Here is a 19,322-nt window from a genome sequence, read left to right as displayed (position 1 = left end):
GAATTATTATATTCTTCTTGAAGTCTGAGGGTATTTCACCTGGCTCATACATCTTGCTCACCAGATGGTAGAGTTTTGTCAGGACTGGCTCTCCCAAGGCCATCAGTAGTTCTAATGGAATGTTGTCTACTCCCGGGGCCTTGTTTTGACTCAGGTCTTTCAGTGCTCTGTCAAACTCTTCACGCAGTATCGTATCTCCCATTTCATCTTCATGTACACCCTCTTCCATTTCCATAATATTGTCCTCAAGCACATCGCCCTTGTATAAACCCTCTATATACTCCTTCCACCTTTCTGCCTTCCCTTCTTTGCTTAGAACTGGGTTGCCATCTGAGCTCTTGATATTCATACAAGTGTTTCTCTTTTCTCCAAAGCTCTCTTTAATTTTCCTGTAGGCAGTATCTATCTTACCCCTAGTGGTATGCACCTCTACATCCTTACATTTGTCCACTACCCCTCCCTGCTTAGTCATTTTGTACTTCCTGTCGATAACATCTTTGAGACGTTAGTATTCCTTTTTGCCTGCTTCATTTACTGCATTTTTATATTTTCTCCTTTCATCAATTAAATTCAATATCTCTTTTGTTACCCAAGGATTTCTATTAGCCCCCATCTTTTTACCTACTTGATCCTCTACTACCTTCACTATTTCATCTCTCAAAGCTACCCATTCTTCTGCTACTGTATTTCTTTCCCCCATTCTTGTCAATTGTTCCCTAATATTTCTCTTAATGGTGTCACATACTATTGTTTTCTGTAACACCTCCTCAACAGTAGCTCATTTGGCTATAGGTACCCATATGGTTTTATGAAAAATGGATGATGTGGTTTAATTGTAAAGTACACTGGTATCATTTCACTCTCCTGAGTGTTACTAAAAACATATTCCCAGAATAAAGATTCCAGTTCATGCATTTGCTTATCAGTGAGCCCTCCTGTTTCAGAAATATTTTTGTCTAGAAGTCTTTTAAATTCCACTTCATCTGTGTCTAATCTTGGTATATCTCTACCTACAAGTCCTCCCTCATTTGAAAATTTTACGTTGTTAATTTTGTTAGTACAAGTTACATTTCCCCTTTGGTGCTATTGTGCGAATTTTTGTGCTCCACAGTCAAATCCTACATTCAAACTTCATATTCAGTTCAACCCCAGAATAAAGTCCTCACTGAGATCAAGCATAATAAAACATCCATGTGTAAAAGTAACTCCTTCAATAGGAAAAGTTAAAAGTTTGGTTTTTTACTCCTTAACTATGCCTTCCTGTTGCACCTTTTCTTTTCACACTAAGTATCGTTTTCATGTTTCAGTTATTTACTCGGTGTTTCTGATGTTCCTGAAACCTGACTACCAGCATCTGTAAGGCACCTGCATTTCCAAGAACCACTCTGTACTTAAATAAACAGGCTAAAGATTTCATCATTGTTATTAGACCTATCACCTTCATGTAATAACTCATCTTCAATTTGTTTAAAACTGTGACCTCGAGATTTACTGTTATTTTTACTATCTTTGTTTGTATGATGCACTTGCATTCCTTAACCCAATCATCATCATTACTATTTTCATTAATAATCTCATTAATCAAACTACACTCATTTGTCTGACTAATTTTTTACCCAAAGTTCTCATTTTTACTAATAGCAATACTATTTAACTACAGATCATAAAAAAATAATTCACCTTTTCCCATTTCAATAGCTAACATACCTTCTCTGTCATCTTTGGTAACTGAAGTATTTTTATTATCCAAACAGGGTCTTTCATAAGAAATCAAATCAAGAAACTTATTAGCTGCTACACTGTTACTGATATTGTTCAATTCTTTAATAACATATTCTGATATATCAACAACATTCTTACAATCACTAACATCCTCATGAATTCCTAATACTTCTAATTTCCCCTTAAAACACACAAAATATTTCTCTTCTTTATCATATGCTACTAAGTCATCATAGTGATCATTCTTCTTACTGTCACAAATACCACCATCTTATTCCCCCACTCTTTCAACGTTACTTGTATACATAATTACATTATCATTTTCAATTAATACGGTGTTCACATCTTGCTTACCTGGTTCCTTCATCAGCTTTTCAGTTCCTCAATCATCATACAAATCAGTTACCTGCTCATTTACTAACAAGTGACAAGTTTCTACCCAGTGACAAAATTCTGATAAGTTAATTACTTCATGTTCTCGATCAACATAATTATGTGTGTTCATTTTCCTTGACTGCGTTATTTGTTTTGTGTAATTCACATGCCTCGTTTTTCAATAGACGTTATGTTGACAGGATAGTACTCATCCTCGAAATAGTTACTAATTCTTTACATGAATCTTTGGGTTCCATTTTATTACTGCTGTTGGTCCATTTATTATTCACTTTATTAGCCCCTACCCAGCAGACTGACAATGGATTGCATGCTAGTTTTTTATTTCCTGATTAGTTTCATTATCTTGTCTTCTTGTGTCATTGTGTCCATGCCACCTTCTATCTATTGTCAAATTCTCTATTCCTGTTTCTGTTCCTACCACCTCCATAGTGTCGCCTTGGATCAAAATTTTTACCATTATTATTATTATTATTATTATTATTATTATTATTATTATTATCGTGATCCCTTGAATGAAAGTTATTCCATTGTAATTATTATCTTCCCTTCTGTGAGTGTTACAATTTTCCCAATTTTGATTTTGAGTTTGAAAATGGCTGTAATTGTTATGCTGTTGTCTGCCAACTTTTTGCGTGGTTCTTTCTAGTCTGTTCACATATTTTAAAAATTGACCTATGGTGTCATCTTGTACATAACCTAAATCCCATTGTATATCAGATGGCAACCTTCTTTACAAAGCATCTATCTGTATTCACTTATCAATGATTTGTTTAAGTGTACTAAATTCTTTATCTGTTCTTTACAAAATTGTTTCATGCTACTAAGGACCTCCCTATAATCTGGTCCATTCAGAAATTCACTTTTTACCATGGCCTGCTCAGTTTGTGACCAGAACCTATTTCAAATTATGAGTAAGACAAGTCCACAGAATAATTTTAATTGGCCCGTGACAATGCTTCACCTTCCAAATTTTTTTTAACAAACTTAATTTTCTTGTTCCTCACTTATGTGTTGTTTTTACAGAGTTGTAAAAAGTCAGTTGAGTGCAAACTCCCCTGATCAGAAAACTTTTTCACTGGAATGTTACACCACATAGAACCAGTATTATTAGCATGGCTTTTATTAATTATGTCATTATTAATCTCATCAAATTACTCAGAAAGTACAGAAATACAACTTTCTAAGTTTGATGCATTATGTTTGCTGCTCATTTCATTTTAATTTACTATCTGACTGACACTTTTACCTTCTCTTCAAAATTCGCTTTTGACAGCTGTCATTGTCCATTGAGAATACTAGCATGTGACAAGTTGTCAATTTGGGTCAGACAGGGGCATGTTCGGATTGCCGAGGCAGTTTTTGGATGGCTCAGGCAGTTAAGGCAAATGCTCACAGTTTGGGTTTGATCCTGGTCTGGCACAAATTTTGAACTTTCATCATCAAATTATATCAATGCCCTACTATGGCTGCTGTTGGTCTTTCCTATTTACACAGCTTGATTTGAATTATTCACATTCTCGTATGTGATGGCAACGATGCTTGCTTTACATTACAGATCCTGTGCAGTGATTGGCTGATACAAGCAAACTGAACAGATGCAATATAATTTTACATACTATTTGTTCATGCCACACTGAACTTCCTAGTTTTGCAGACAGAAGTCAGTAAAAGTCAACTGATTTCAGCCCACTAAGATGACACTACAGTTATTACTTTTTTCTGAGTGCATGCAGGTCTACTGTATGTCAGTCTCTTGGGTAAAATATTCCAGAGGTTTAATAGTTCTCCATTCAGATATCACTGCTGATGTACCCTCATGTAGTGAGAGGTGGCAACATGTAACCTGGTACCTTGTCAAACATGATTGTTTTGGTGGGTCAGGTGCTCTAGTGTGAGAAGGCACAATTTTGAATGGGCATACCGATCTCCAAATCTTTGAACATGATACACTCACTGGCCAATGTTATTTTGACACTATACTCCTTTCACAAGTGTGTGTTTTTTAGGGGTGCATTTGGTCCTGGTTTCCTCCTTGTGGATGACAATGCATGACTATATGGAACAGCACAGGTGGTGTGGCTCTTGGAATGAGAGGATATTCAATGAATGGACTGGTCTGCCCAATCTCCATAACTTAAATCTCATTGAAGACATGTACAATGGTGTTGGGGAAACATATTTCAGCATGTCCACAAGTGCCAACTGTACTGGTGGAAGAATGGAATGCCCTACCACAAGAATTCATTTCCAACCTTGTGGCCAGCATGGGAGTGCATTCCAGAGTGTGCATTGCCATCTGTTGTGATCGTACACCCTATTAAGACCCAAGTCCAAGTGTTTGTAATATCTGAGTGACCATCATGAATCTGGATGAATTATGTCTGAATAAAAGTGTAATTTCTACTTTTCTCAATGTGAATCTCTTACAGTTACCTGTATTGAAGGAGTTCTTTCTTCATATGATCCAAGTTTCATCAATCTATGTTTCTTGGCTGTGAAACATCATATGAAAGTTACATACAACCTGTGCAGAAGGTAGACTGCAGGTGGGAGTCAAAGGACATGAAAGGAAAGCTGTAATTGAGAAGGAAATGGGACAGGGTTGTAGCTTGTCCCCAATGTTACTCAGCTTGTACACTGAAAACCTGCAAAGCAAACGAAGGAGAAATTTGATAAGGGCATTAAAGTACAGGGAGAATAAATAAACACTTTGAAGTTTGCCAGTGACATTGTAATTCTGTCAGAGATGGCAAAGGACTTGAAAGAGTAGCTGAATGGATTGGATAGTATCTTGAAAAGAGATTATAATACAAACATCAACAAAAGTAAAACAAGAGTAATAGGATGTAGTCAGATTAAATCATGTAATGCTGAGCGAATTAGGTTAGGAAATGAAAAACTAAAAGTAGTAAATGACTTTTGTTATTTGGACAGCAAAATAATTGAAAATAGCCAAAATAGAGAGGATGTAAAATGCAGACCGGCTCTAACAAGGAAAGCAATACTATAAAAGAGTAACTGTAACACATAAACTCAATTTAAGTATTGGGACATATATTCTCATGATATTTTTCTGGAGTCTGCTTGTGTCTGTGTATGTGTGGATGGATATGTGTGTGTGCGTGCGAGTGTTTACCTGTCCTTTTTTCCCCCTAAGGTAAGTCTTTCCACTCCTGGGATTGACTCCTTACCCTCTCCCTTAAAACCCACATCCGTTCGTCTTTCCCTCTCCTTCCCTCTTTCCTGATGAGGCAACAGTTTGTTGCGAAAGCGTGAATTTTGTGTGTATGTATGTGTTTGATTGTGTTTCTATCAACTCGCCAGCGCTTTCGTATGGTAAGTCACATCATCTTTGTTTTTTATATATATATATATACACTCCTGGAAATTGAAATAAGAACACCGTCAATTCATTGTCCCAGGAAGGGGAAACTTTATTGACACATTCCTGGGGTCAGATACATCACATGATCACACTGACAGAACCACAGGCACATAGACACAGGCAACAGAGCATGCACAATGTCGGCACTAGTACAGTGTATATCCACCTTTCGCAGCAATGCAGGCTGCTATTCTCCCATGGAGACGATCGTAGAGATGCTGGATGTAGTCCTGTGGAACGGCTTGCCATGCCATTTCCACCTGGTGCCTCAGTTGGACCAGCGTTCGTGCTGGACGAGCAGACCGCGTGAGACGACGCTTCATCCAGTCCCAAACATGCTCAATGGGGGACAGATCCGGAGATCTTGCTGGCCAGGGTAGTTGACTTACACCTTCTAGAGCACGTTGGGTGGCACGGGATACATGCGGACGTGCATTGTCCTGTTGGAACAGCAAGTTCCCTTGCCGGTCTAGGAATGGTAGAACGATGGGTTCGATGATGGTTTGGATGTACCGTGCACTATTCAGTGTCCCCTCGACGATCACCAGTGGTGTACGGCCAGTGTAGGAGATCGCTCCCCACACCATGATGCCGGGTGTTGGCCCTGTGTGCCTCGGTCGTATGCAGTCCTGATTGTGGCGCTCACCTGCACGGCGCCAAACACGCATACGACCATCATTGGCACCAAGGCAGAAGCGACTCTCATCGCTGAAGACGACACGTCTCCATTCGTCCCTCCATTCACGCCTGTCGCGACACCACTGGAGGCGGGCTGCACGATGTTGGGGCGTGAGCGGAAGACGGCCTAACGGTGTGCGGGACCGTAGCCCAGCTTCATGGAGACGGTTGCGAATGGTCCTCGCCGATACCCCAGGAGCAACAGTGTCCCTAATTTGCTGGGAAGTGGCGGTGCGGTCCCCTACGGCACTGCGTAGGATCCTACGGTCTTGGCGTGCATCCGTGCGTCGCTGCGGTCCGGTCCCAGGTCGACGGGCACGTGCACCTTCCGCCGACCACTGGCGACAACATCGATGTACTGTGGAGACCTCACGCCCCACGTGTTGAGCAATTTGGCGGTACGTCCACCCGGCCTCCCGCATGCCCACTATATGCCCTCGCTCAAAGTCCATCAACTGCACATACGGTTCACGTCCACGCTGTCGCGGCATGCTACCAGTGTTAAAGACTGTGATGGAGCTCCGTATGCCACGGCAAACTGGCTGACACTGACGGCGGCGGTGCACAAATGCTGCGCAGCTAGCGCCATTCGACAGCCAACACCGCGGTTCCTGGTGTGTCCGCTGTGCATATATATATATATATATATATATATATATATATATATATATATATATATATATATATATATATATAGAGAGAGAGAGAGAGAGAGAGAGAGAGAGAGAGAGAGAGGGAAACATTCCACGTGGCCCCCACAGAATGCATCTCTGCCTACGTAGATCAACACCTTCAACCCATTACATGCAGTCTCCCATCCTTCATCAAAGACACCAACCACTTTCTCGAACGCCTGGAATCCTTACCCAATCTGTTACCCCCGGGAACCATCCTTGTAACCATTGATGCCACTTCCTTATACACAAATATTCCGCACGTCCAGGGCCTCACTGCGATGGACCATTTCCTTTCACGCCGATCACCTGCCACCCTACCTAAAACCTCTTTCCTCATTACCTTTCCTTAGCCAGCTTCATCCTGACCCGCAACTTCTTCACTTTTGAAGGCCAGACATACCAACAATTAAAGGGAACAGCCATGGGTACCAGGATGGCCCCCTCGTCCGCCAACCTATTCATGGGTCGCCTAGAGGAAGCCTTCTTGGTTACCCAGGCCTGCCAACCCAAAGTTGGGTACAGATTTATTGATGACATCTTCATGATCTGGACTCACAGTGAAGAAGAACTCCAGAATTTCAACCTCAACTCCTTTGGTTCCATCAAGTTCACCTGGTTCTACTCCAAATCCCACGCCACTTTCCTTGACGTTGACCTCCATCTGTCCAATGGCCAGCTTCACACATCCGTCCACATCAAACCCACCAACAAGCAACAGTACCTCCATTATGACAGCTGCCACCCATTCCACATCAAACGGTCCCTTCCCTACAGCCTAGGTCTTCGTGGCAAACGAATCTTTTCCAGTTCGGAATCCCTTGTCTTTAAATATGTCTGCTTGTGTCTGTATATGTGTGGATGGATATGTGTGTGTGTGCGAGTGTATACCCGTCCTTTTTTCCCCCTAAGGTTAGTCTTTCTGCTCCCGGGATTGGAATGACTCCTTACCCTCTCCCTTAAAACCCACATCCTTTCGTTTTTCCCTCTCCTTCCCCTCTTTCCTGATTGAGGCAACAGTTTGTTGCGAAAGCTTGAATTTTGTGTGTATGTTTGTGTTTGTTTGTGTGTCTATCGACCTAACAAAACTGATGATCTAACAATACTTATATTGTGTGCTGTAGACATCACAAAGTGATGTGTCTTGCTGTTCCCTGCCAAACCAGTAAGCACATATGTAGTGCCAGCAAAATGTAAGGAAAATGCGGTTTTCTCCCCTTACACCATGTCATGCTATTGGCAGCCATTGTGGTAGTAGATGGTGGGTGGAGCTTGCTTCCTCTGCTCTTCATATTTCCCTTAAAAATTGAAGTGCTGCATTAGGTGATTTTCCTATTTCTACTTGCAGGCTTTGGATGTATGCAGATCAGATGCACCACATGATAGGTCTCTAAAAATGCATAATTTTTGGTATGAGTTGTTGTGCAGAAGTATCAGGAAATATGATGGTGGCAATTGAAAGTATTACAGGGTGTAGATTGTTGGAAGTAAGGTTTGATGTCACATCTAGAGTCACAATTCATTACGTGAGAAATGAACTGTCATTTTAACATTATATCCCCCTCCCTTGAGAAGGAAAAAGTGAAAATCCAGTTTCAGCAATATGAAACAGACTGCTACTCACCACGGAGGCATGAAGTTGCAGGCAGGCATAATGAAAAAGAATGTTGCGAAGACCCAACTACAACTGTATCTTAGATGAGCAGTAATCTATCTGGGGTGTGTAGTGGTGGTGTGGATGAGTTTTGGGGAAGAGAGGGCCAGGAAAGCAGGGTAGGGGTAGAGGAAGATGCTGGAGCTGCCAGTGCAAGCATGCACATCTTTTTCTTTCTCTTTTTCATTGTGCCTTTCTATGACTCCACACTTCCTCTAAGTGGTGAATAGCAGTTTGTTCTTTCCATATTTTTTACTCCATTCTGGACTTTCAATGTTCAAAATCCATTTTCAACATTCAAAAACTATCAGTTACGAATATTAGTAAACTTCCATCAGATCTGTGATATTTTTATATGGAAAAATATCAGATTTCGTGACATTTCACAAAAACTGCTGATTTCACGTTATTTGCTGTCACAAAATATTCCTACCCCTATTTATTACTCACCTTTGCTGTATAAATGCTGTATTTGTAGTAGTTGCAGTGTCTTACAAGATGCCTACCTGCCATTAATGGCACTTCCTCTTAATCAATGTTTATATTCATCCAGAACTTTCCATTACTATAAAAAATTGAGAACACAATGTTCTTTTAATATGCTACAGCATTTACTATTGTCTTTACAGAATCTTTCTACATGGTGGACTTGCAGCTAGAGAGAAATGAACAGACAAGGCTCCATACACATAACTGTATGCCAGATTGCATCAGTATAGAGTATCCTGTACAGGATTATGGAGTAAAACTGCAGGGGGAAATTACAAAAAGCAACAGTCCACTAGTGTAAGTGAAAGTGTGGTTTATTTATGTACAGTTTTGTGATAAATGCACTTTGTATGTAAACACTCTAACGGTAGTTCAGGCATTTCACAAACTGATTTCTGAAGTGTTATACTAGTGACTTTGCTAAGCACTGTTCAGTAACCAACCAATAACATATTCAGTGTTGAAACATTTCCTCTTACAGTTTCTACATACAGTAAAACTCATGTTTATTGATTAAATTATTAGAATGTGGAACATGATGAAACTTTCATAGTGTTCACTTGCCCACCTTACGTACAGCTCACATAAATCAAAAACCTTTTCCGCTTGTAAGGCAAATTTTTACTACTCAAAGTAGCTTCATTGATGGTTGAACTATTTAATGCTAATGTTAAACATAGTTATCTTCCTCGTTTATTACTTTTGGAAGGAAAAAGTATATTTGGAAGGAAAAGTATAGTAGTGATGCATATTAATTTGTGCTTGAGTGTGCGGAGGAAAAGATAAGATTTCAAAGTGGTGCGGAGATTCTCTACTTACTTTAAAAGTGTAGTATTCCATGATTACAACACATTGATTCTTAATTAGAATCAATCAACTCATACAAATACCTGGGTGTAACAATTTATAGAGATATGAAATGGAATTACCATGTATGTTCACTCTTTGGTAAGGCATGTGGGATAGTTTGGTCCATACATAGGATACTGGATTTCCTCGCCAAAAACCATCTTCCATGCATTTCACAGTAGACTGTAGAATATGTATGTAGGTACCTCAAGTAATAGCCTGTCCTGTGGATCCTGTCCCTCTGCAGAAAGTACAGGATCTGTCATTACCCATCCACTTGATTGCAAGTGGTGTGTCCTGTAGAGGGTGGATGGGGACCAAGGAGGACTCAGGGTGTTGTACCGATACCCCTAACCAATAATTTTGAGGTGCTGCATTTCACTAAAACTGAGCCTGTAGAGGGTGGATGGAGACCAAGGAGGACTTAGGGCGTTGTACCGATCCCCCTGACCAATAAGTTTGAGGTGCTGCATTTCACTGAAACTGAGCCAGTGGGACTCACTTCACCTGCTTTGGGCAAACCTGTTTTGTTCAGAGTCAGGAGGAGGCAAACACAAAAGGATAGTAGTCTATTAATCACTGGAAGTTCAAACATATGACAAATGATGGTACCCCTTAGGAAAATAGCAGCAAGGGACAGTAAAGGACACCAGATGCACTAAGTGTGTATGCCTGAGAGCCTCATGCAACATGTTGAAGAGGCTATTCCAGCAGCCATTGAGAGAATAGGATGCAACTAACTACAGATTGTGGCACACGAGCAAATGATGCCTTTTGTCTGGGCTCTGATGTCATTCTTGGGTCTTTGCAGCAAATGGCAGAGAAAGCTGAGCAGACCAGCCTTGTGCATGGCATTTCAGAAAAGCTCACAATTTGCAGTACTGTCCCCAGAACTGATTGTATCCCCTTGGTTCTGAGTAGAGTGGAAGGATTGAACCAGAGACTTTGAAGGTTCTGGAACAAACAAGGCTGTGACTTCCTGGACTTGTGCCATAGGGTCGAGAATCATAGGTTCCCCATAAATAGGTCAGGTGTGCACTACACATCAGAGGCTGTGTGTGCAATGCATGCAAGGGCTTTTTAGATTAAGTGGCTCTCCATTCAATCCAGATAATGATAGCTGTAGGAAACCCAGAAGTATCAGTGTAAGATTGAAAGAAATGCCTCCCAAAGATAATAGTATTAAAATCCTAATGGTAAACTGCCGAAGAATTCACAACAAAGTGCCAGAGTTTGAAGTGCTCATGAAATGCGGTGAAGCTAATATAATACTAGGTACAGAAATCTGATTGAAACCTGAAATTGATAGCAGAGAGATTTTTGGGGAAAATTTAAGTGTATATATGGAAAGGATGGGCAAATTGGAAATGGAGGTGGTGTATTTCTTGCAGCAGATAAAAATCTTAGATCCAGCTGCATGTGAGATTGTTTGGGCAAGACTCAGTATCAGGGGTGGGCATAAAATGATAATTGAATCCTTCTATTGCCCACCAGACTCATCTAATGTAACCAAAAACTTAAGAGAAACCTCAGTTCACTTGTACAGAATTTACTCAATCATACTATAATCATCGGTGAAGACTTTAACTGGGAAAATTAGTTTTGTTAATGGTGGGAATGATAAAGACATCCTGTGAAACTTTACTAAACGCCTTCTTTGAAAACTAACTAGAACATGTAGTTAGGATCCCCATTAATGATGGAAATATCTTGGATTTAATGGCAACAATTAGACATGACCTCTTTGAGGATGTCTAATCGAAACTCGTATCATCGACCATGAGAGGGTCGTGGCAACAATGATTACCAAAGTAGAAAGGACAACTAAAACAAGCAGAAAGATATATACGTCCAGTAAACTAGATAAAAAAAAATCAGAAGTATCATATCTCAATGACAAACTTGAAGTTTTCAGCACAGGGCAAGAGCATGTAAAGGAACTTTGGCTCAAGTTTAAAAGAACAGTTGGCAATGCACTGGATGGATGCAAGGTGTGGCAGCTTTCATAGTAGGATATTAAAAACACACAATCAGGCAGTAACTATAATTTATTTATTACCTCTTATGTCAATTAATAGTTAAAGGTATGTCATTTACTAATGTGTAAGTCATTGTCCATTGTGTAGATTACTTTTTGAATATGACTTTTGTCAAATAATGCCCCCTCTGCACAACACATTCATCTAGGTGGCGTTGGAAGCTTTTCGTAACTCAGTGTAACATGGGACATTGCCAATGTCAGTTCTGATGCGATCCTTCAACTCTGGAATGGTGGCACAATGTGTTCAGAACACTTCTTGCTTCAGGTAGCCTCAAAGGAAAAAGTCTGCACATGAAGGGCCAGGTGAGCGAGGCATCCAGGAAATGTCACCAAAACAGGAAATGACTGTCGCAAGAAGTCCAAGCAAATTCTGGCTGTATGAGAGGTCACTCTGCCTTGTTGAAACCATAATTTCCACATAAACATCGACCATACCTAATTGGGGAAGAATGAAGTCTTGCAGCATCTTTAGGTAGCGTTCACTGGTGACAGTTACAGCCACACCGCTGTCATCGTCAAAGAAGTAAGGGCCAATAATCCCAAAGAAAGCAACTCCACACCACACTGTGACATGGAGAATTGTGCAAGGGCTTGATGTGCAGTTCATGCAGGTTTACATCACTCCAATAATGCACATTCTGTTTATGCACCGAACCACATAACTTGAAATGAGCTTCATCTGACATCAGGATGGTGTACAACATTTGTGGATTTTGGCGAAGGAAATCACACATGGTTCAGCAGAATGTTTTGCGTGAAACCCAATCACAAGGCCTAATTTCCTTAACAATCTGCAGCTCACATGGGTGAAAATGGAGACCTTCATGCAATATTCTCCAGAATGATCGTTCAGACATATGCACAGTTTGCACATGACGACGAGCAGATCTGTTTGTGATATGCAATAGTGCAGCACTAATATTTTCCACAGCTTCTGGTCTCTGCACAGGTCTTTCATTTCTTCCCGGTTTGCCATTGCAAACAGAACCTGTTGTTCGAAATGCACATACCCACCTCACAATGGTCCATCCATCTGGAACTTTCCCACGATGTCCCAAATTGAAATGTTGCCAAAATAGACACTGGGTAGCACTAACAGAGTCATTATTCTTGAAATAACTTTCAATAGCAAAGGCACGATGCTGACACTCCACTGCTCCATATCACTGTCACACTCGAAATGGCAGCTCATTAGTACACAAATGGAGCACAAGCTGGCGCGCATTCCTGCAGTATGTCATTGTACTATGCAAGTCAAATTATGCTATGAACACTGCCGCACCCTGTATGTACCCAGCAGACCAGTTCATAATGAGAGGGAACCTCCACTGTATATTGTCACTCTAAAGAAATGGAGAATACTGCACAATAGGTGTAAAACAAAGTGTAGGGCTATATATAGAGAGAGATGCTGATTAAAACACATTTGGCTATCAAGAGAGGAATGTGTGATGCCTTCAATGACTACTGTAGCAGAATATTGTCAAGTGATCTGTCACAGAACACGAAGAAATTCTGGTTGTATGTGAAGTCTGTTAGTGGCATGAAAGTTGGTGTTCAGTCCCTAGTCAATGAGACAGAAACTGAAACTGAGGGTAGCAAAGCAAAAGCTGAAATGCTTAACTCCATTTTCAAGTGTTCCTTTCCAAGGGAAAACCTAGGAGAACTGCCCCTGTTTAATCCTCGTAAAACTGAAAATATGAATGAAATAAGTATTAATGTCAGTGGTGTTGAGAAACAGCTGAAATAATTGAAACTGAATAAAGCTCCAGGCCTATGGAAACCCTGTCAGATTCTATACTGAATTTGTGGCTGAGTTAGCCCCTCTTCTAACTATAATCTATCATAGATCCCTGAAACAAAAAACTATGCCCAGTTCTTGAAAAAGGGCACAGGTCACACCTGTCTGGAAGAAAGATAGTAGAAGTGATCCTCAAAACTACCATCCAGTATCCTTGACATCGGGCCGAGGGGTGTGTGTGTCTGTTACTGATGAAGGCTGTGGCTGTGTCTTTTTGCATCTTGACATGTCTTCTTTATACTATGTAGCAATTTGTCTTTTCCTACATTGTTGTTAGGTGGGAAAGTGACAGTTTGGTTGTGAGTTGGCCAAGCCAATGAATATGAAACTAAATAACCTGGTTGTGGTGAAACGCTGATCTGTAACTTAGCCCATTTGAAAAAAATTGACTCTGATATCACATTATAGTCATCAATTTGCTTACAGTATTTGCTGCAAGTGGCCTTTGTCATTGGTCAAAGCTGATGGCTCATAATGAATATTCCTCTTTATCCCATAATTAATAGTGTACATTAAGAAGTCTGTGTTTAAATAATCAGATAAAACAATACTTATATTCTTATATTAATAGCATGCAATTTTGATCACTTTTCATTATATGGGGTGTTTCCATGACGATTATACAAACTTTCAGTGGTCATGCAGCATTGGAAATGTATCAATTTCATACAAAGAAGCATGTCTGAAAATGGCTGCATCGAAAGTTCTAAGTAAAAATGCGGAAATTTCAGATCTACCATTGTTCTGCTGCTGATGTCTTAAGTAGACACATTTCCTGAAATAATTTCATTTACGTGCAAGTTGTGCACAAGGTTCTACATTCACAACAGTTGTTCAAAACGGCTCTCCCCAGCTTCTAAGTGTGCATGACATTGTTGCACAAAGTTCTGTTATGCCCTTTAATCTTTGTTTGTTAGAACAGTGTCATAGGCAACAAGAATTCTTGCCAGGAGATCCTTTTTAGTCTTGACAGGTATCTTTCACAGAGTGAACAGGAGCTGCCTCGTGTTGGGGCAACCTACATTCATGAAAATATTCCACCAGTATTGGGAATTTGTCTCTCAGAAAGACAATATACACAGGTATTCTTAAATAGGGAGGAAGCAGATATGAACCATCAATCAATCAGTGATTACACCTACTCACAAGTTCACGAAAATCTGCATTCATGGTCATTCACAAATGTAGCATGGTGATCCTAAATGGCACATATATGACTATTGTGGCTCTTGAACTTTCCATACATGGTGACACAAGCTTCATCTGAAAAAAGTGAAATGCAGGAAAATGAGGACTGGAAATGCAACATTTTAGTCTCCACTGACATAACATGATGAGCTCCAAAGTCAGCAGGAGTTACCTCTTGCACTTTTTTTGAATTGTAAGGATTAGCTGCTGCACATACACTTTCCATACTCTACTGTTTGTGACATCCACAGCTGAAGATTTTTCAGTGACACAAGCAATGATGATGATGTTTTGTTTGTTTGATTTGTGGGGCTCTCAACTGAGCCATTATCAGTGCCCTTACAAAGTCTCAATGTTTACACTGCCCAATTTTGCCACTTGCATGAATGATGATGAAATGATAAGGACAACACAAACACCCAGTCCCCAGGCAGAGAAAAATCCCCAACTTGGCCGGGAATTGAACTTGCGACCCCATGATCCAGAGGCAGCAATGCTAGCCACTACACCATGTGCTGCAGACAATACAGTCAAGATCAACTTCTTCTGATGCATGAGGTTGTACATTTCACAGCCCTCCTGGTTCATTCTATCACAGTCATCATGCCCTGTTTCATCAGAAATGATTATAACAGTTTGTACATCTCACCATCTATGGCACTTAATGAAGTTTCCTGTCACCCATCCTAACGATATACACCTATATGTTGGTGTAGTTAGCCTACCTTCCAATGATTACAACAGAGATTTGGCAGTGTCTCATCCATCCCAAAGCTGGTCAAACAGCTGTTAGTAAAAGAAGATATTTCAGCAACTGTCATGATCAGAAAACTGAAGTGCACCAATGGGTCAAAGAAACAATGACACTTGTTGGAACTTCTAGATGATTATCTGTCCAACAAATTATTCATGCATGTTCTTGAAATTTAGCCATAATATAAAACATAAATTGTGATGTCACAGCAAGGAAAGAACTTTATTTACTGCGTGAGGAAGAAAACAGTAATTGTATGGAGAGTAGTATTTCTTAGCTAGTGAGAAGTTAACAGCAATATGTGAACTGTCTCAAAAAACTAGAAAGAATCTTTCTCTAAGAACAACAGTCATGGGAAGTCATATTAATCAAGGAGCACAAAAGCAATGAAAACAAACTGCCTCTGGTGGACGACGTGTGAACTTTTTGATCCTTGGCATGTGTACATCACCTGACAGAACTAGTGATGTTTTTGCTACTCCAAGAAAGCAAAGCATCATCCAAGTATTATGCTGGAAAATGAACCCAATGTTCTGATCTTGTTGTACAGTTGCTTGTGCTGACTGGTGTATAGCTGGTGCTGGTGTTGACACTGGTGCTGGCATGGATGTTGCAGCAGTAGGTTCTACTTGCAATTCACTAAATCTGTGTGTAACATGATGTGTGTGCATGACTATAGCTCATGGTACACATAGGTGTGCAAAGTTCTATACCTTGATGTGGTCAGATTTTACTGATTTGTTCACCGAGGTGAGAAAAAAATCTGTGTGGTTAATGCCATCTATGTGGGCTGCATGTGGATCAACAAATTCACATGGTAGTTGCAGTGTTTTTCCATGAACTAACTCAGCTGATGGAGAGTCCAGGCCCGGTTTGTACATGCTTAGCACACCATGCAAAACCAGTGGTAACACTGTTGTCCAGTTTGAATTATGACATGTGAGTGTGGCCTTGAGATAATGATGCTAGCATTCTATTATCCTGTTACTGGTCATGTGGTAGCTTGTGGTTTTATAGCATATGATACCAAAGAATTTGTTAAGCTGTGTGAACAGGTCATATTCAAACTGAATCACAGTTGCCATGATGTGCTGAGGGCAACCAAAATGCACTGGCCATCTGGTGAAATAGTCGACCATCGTCAGTATGTAGCATTCACGTTTCAATGGAGGCAAAGGGCCTTCCACATCAGTATGGATGTGTGGAAAGCAAGGAGTCTTGTCCAGAAAGTCAATGATTGGTGAATGCACATGGTGGCAAACTTTTATGCATTGACACCTCATGCATGTCCGTCCATTTCTGCCCACACATTATGGTTGCAGAACATGCAAGTTGTTGGTCAAGCTCCAGAGTGGCACTGAATATGTAAATTGTCAACACATGTCTTCAAAATGTGTAAGGCAGAAAAGGACAGGGTTTATCATTGGACATGTCACAAGATAGCTTGATGTCATTTTCAGGAGTGTTGACTAAGCAGAGGCATACTGCTGACGATGAATCCTAGAGCAGACTGTGTAGTTCTTGGTCAGTCCATTCTGCAATTTGAGTGAAATTGATCGACTGTGACTGTGGGATGCTGTTAACACATGAAAGGTAGTGAGTTACGATGTTTTTGATCCCAGAAATGTGCCTCATATCCATGCTAACCTGGGATATGTAGACCAGCTGATTGTGCTGCTGAGGTGAACAATTGTTGTTGTTTTGACACAAGGCATAAGCCAGTGACTTGTGGACAGGATAAATGGTGACCTCTCTGGCTTCAAATTGAGGTATGAAGTATTTAATGGTCTCATAGATTTCAGAACCTCTCTATCATAGGTGCTTAATTTTCATTGTGGCGGTGAAAGTTACTGTGAGAAGAAAGCTACTGGCTGCCATGCATCATCACATTGATGCTGTAGCATCACGCCAGTCACTGTCTGACTTGTGTCAACCACTAATGCCAAAGCAGCATTAGGTCAGGGTGTGTGAGTAATGCAGCATCTGCTATGCTTCATTTGGCCATCTCGAAAGCAGAGGTCATGCTATCCAACCACAGAATGATTAAGTTCCCTTTGCTCTTTGGGCCAGTGAGTGCAGCAGTTAATATTTCTTGCAATTTGTCTGTGTGCAGCAGATGTTGGTGGTAAAAATTAAAAAGCTGAGTAACTGACACAATTCTATAAAAGTGCTTGGTCATGGGAGTTGTAAGATAGCTTCTAGTTTCTCAAGTAACAGTAGCGAACCTGATGATGAGATTCTGTGGCCCAGAAAGTTATCTCTGTCTGACCAAAAATGCATTTAGCAGTGTTCAGGACAATGCTATACTTCTGTAATTGTTGAAACACCTCAGTTACACACTACTGATGATGTTCTGGTATCACTGAGAAACCCCGAATGTTGTCAAGGTATGCAAGACAATATGGGAGTCCTTGTAACACAGAGCCTATAACCCCTGGCATGTTTGTGCTTCATTATGAAGACCAAACTTCATAAAATGGCTCTCAAATAGACCAAACACAGTGATTATAGCCAGCTTTGCTCTGTCTTCCTTGGCTACAGCAATCTGAATGTATGCCTAAGTACAGTCTAGGACAGCAACTGAGGTCACACCACTCAACGCGTAGTTACAATCTCGTAGAAAAGGCACTACATAACAATCTGGCGTCTTTCTGGCATTGAGGTTTCAATAGTCACCACATGGCCTCCATGCACCGCACTTCTTAGGTATCAAACAAAGTGGGGATGACAAAGGACTTCCTGACAGTTGCGTAACACCTTCAAGCAGTACACTATCAGGTTCTACTTTTGCTGAAGCCAGACAGTCTGGAGCCAAACATCAAGATTGACAGAATATGGGTGGACCATCAGTAATTTTGCAGTGCATTGTGTCATGACATACCTCTTTCAGCGTTCCAGGTGGTCATGCTGTGACAAAGCAAGCTGAGATCTTTTTACTTCCTCTCTTATGTTGCCATCTGCCTCCTTAAATTCATTTTTTCAATGTCAACTAATTACCATTAACAATGTGAGTATAACCTGCATTTCCACAAAAGAGGAAGGATGGCCCTAAGTTTTAAATAATATAACACCAGTTCCAATTTTGTTCTTAGTTTTATGTATGTAATTGATTTTCTCATTTATTTTAACTATTCCTAGTTAGTGTCTTTTGTTATAGGGTGAGGTCAGTAATTGTTTCGTAACTCAAATTCTATTGTTGACTTATAAACAAATATAAATTCTATAATAATTATCAACATTTGGGGGAACAACTAATAGCATTCTTTAATTGCTTATTTGGCTCTATTTGAAAACATATTAGCAAAGCAGCCCTTAAGAAGTTCAAAAGTAATTACCAGTTTAGTGAAAAGTATTGTTTGCATAACAATATCTGTTAATTTCATAATTTAAACAAAAAATTTCCCTTAACCCTGCTAGTGGAAGAAACTGGTAAAGAGAACCAATTGTTTGATGTAATAAGGGCCCAATTTTTGGGCCCGAGAGTCAGTCAGTCCATGGTCGGGTTTCAGATGAGGAACCCATATTGGTTACATCAACAACAATGCATCCACTTAACTGTGAAATAAGTGTAATAGGCCATGTGCTAAAACAATGACAGTGTCTGTTCAATACGTAACATATTATGTGGGAAGAACTGTGCAGTTAGGTTTTTACTGCTCATAGATGTTCAATAGTAAACTATTGTAGCAGT

The 19,322-nt window shown here is 40.3% G+C and overlaps 1 protein-coding gene across 1 annotated transcript in view; it reads left to right on the top strand.

The window, feature by feature from the left end:
• LOC126263025 (uncharacterized) overlaps positions 1-19,322 on the top strand; it is a 54,945-nt gene that overhangs the window by 26,557 nt on the left and 9,066 nt on the right. The window contains exon 2 of the mRNA XM_049959991.1: positions 9,139-9,295. Coding sequence (XP_049815948.1) covers positions 9,139-9,295 — 157 coding nt within the window. The remainder of the gene's footprint in view (positions 1-9,138; positions 9,296-19,322) is intronic.

The sequence above is a fragment of the Schistocerca nitens genome, chromosome 6 (assembly GCF_023898315.1).
Source record: "Schistocerca nitens isolate TAMUIC-IGC-003100 chromosome 6, iqSchNite1.1, whole genome shotgun sequence".
Taxonomy (NCBI): domain Eukaryota; kingdom Metazoa; phylum Arthropoda; class Insecta; order Orthoptera; family Acrididae; genus Schistocerca; species Schistocerca nitens.
Note: the sequence above shows the minus strand (reverse complement) of the source record. Positions and strands in the feature narration are given on the sequence as shown.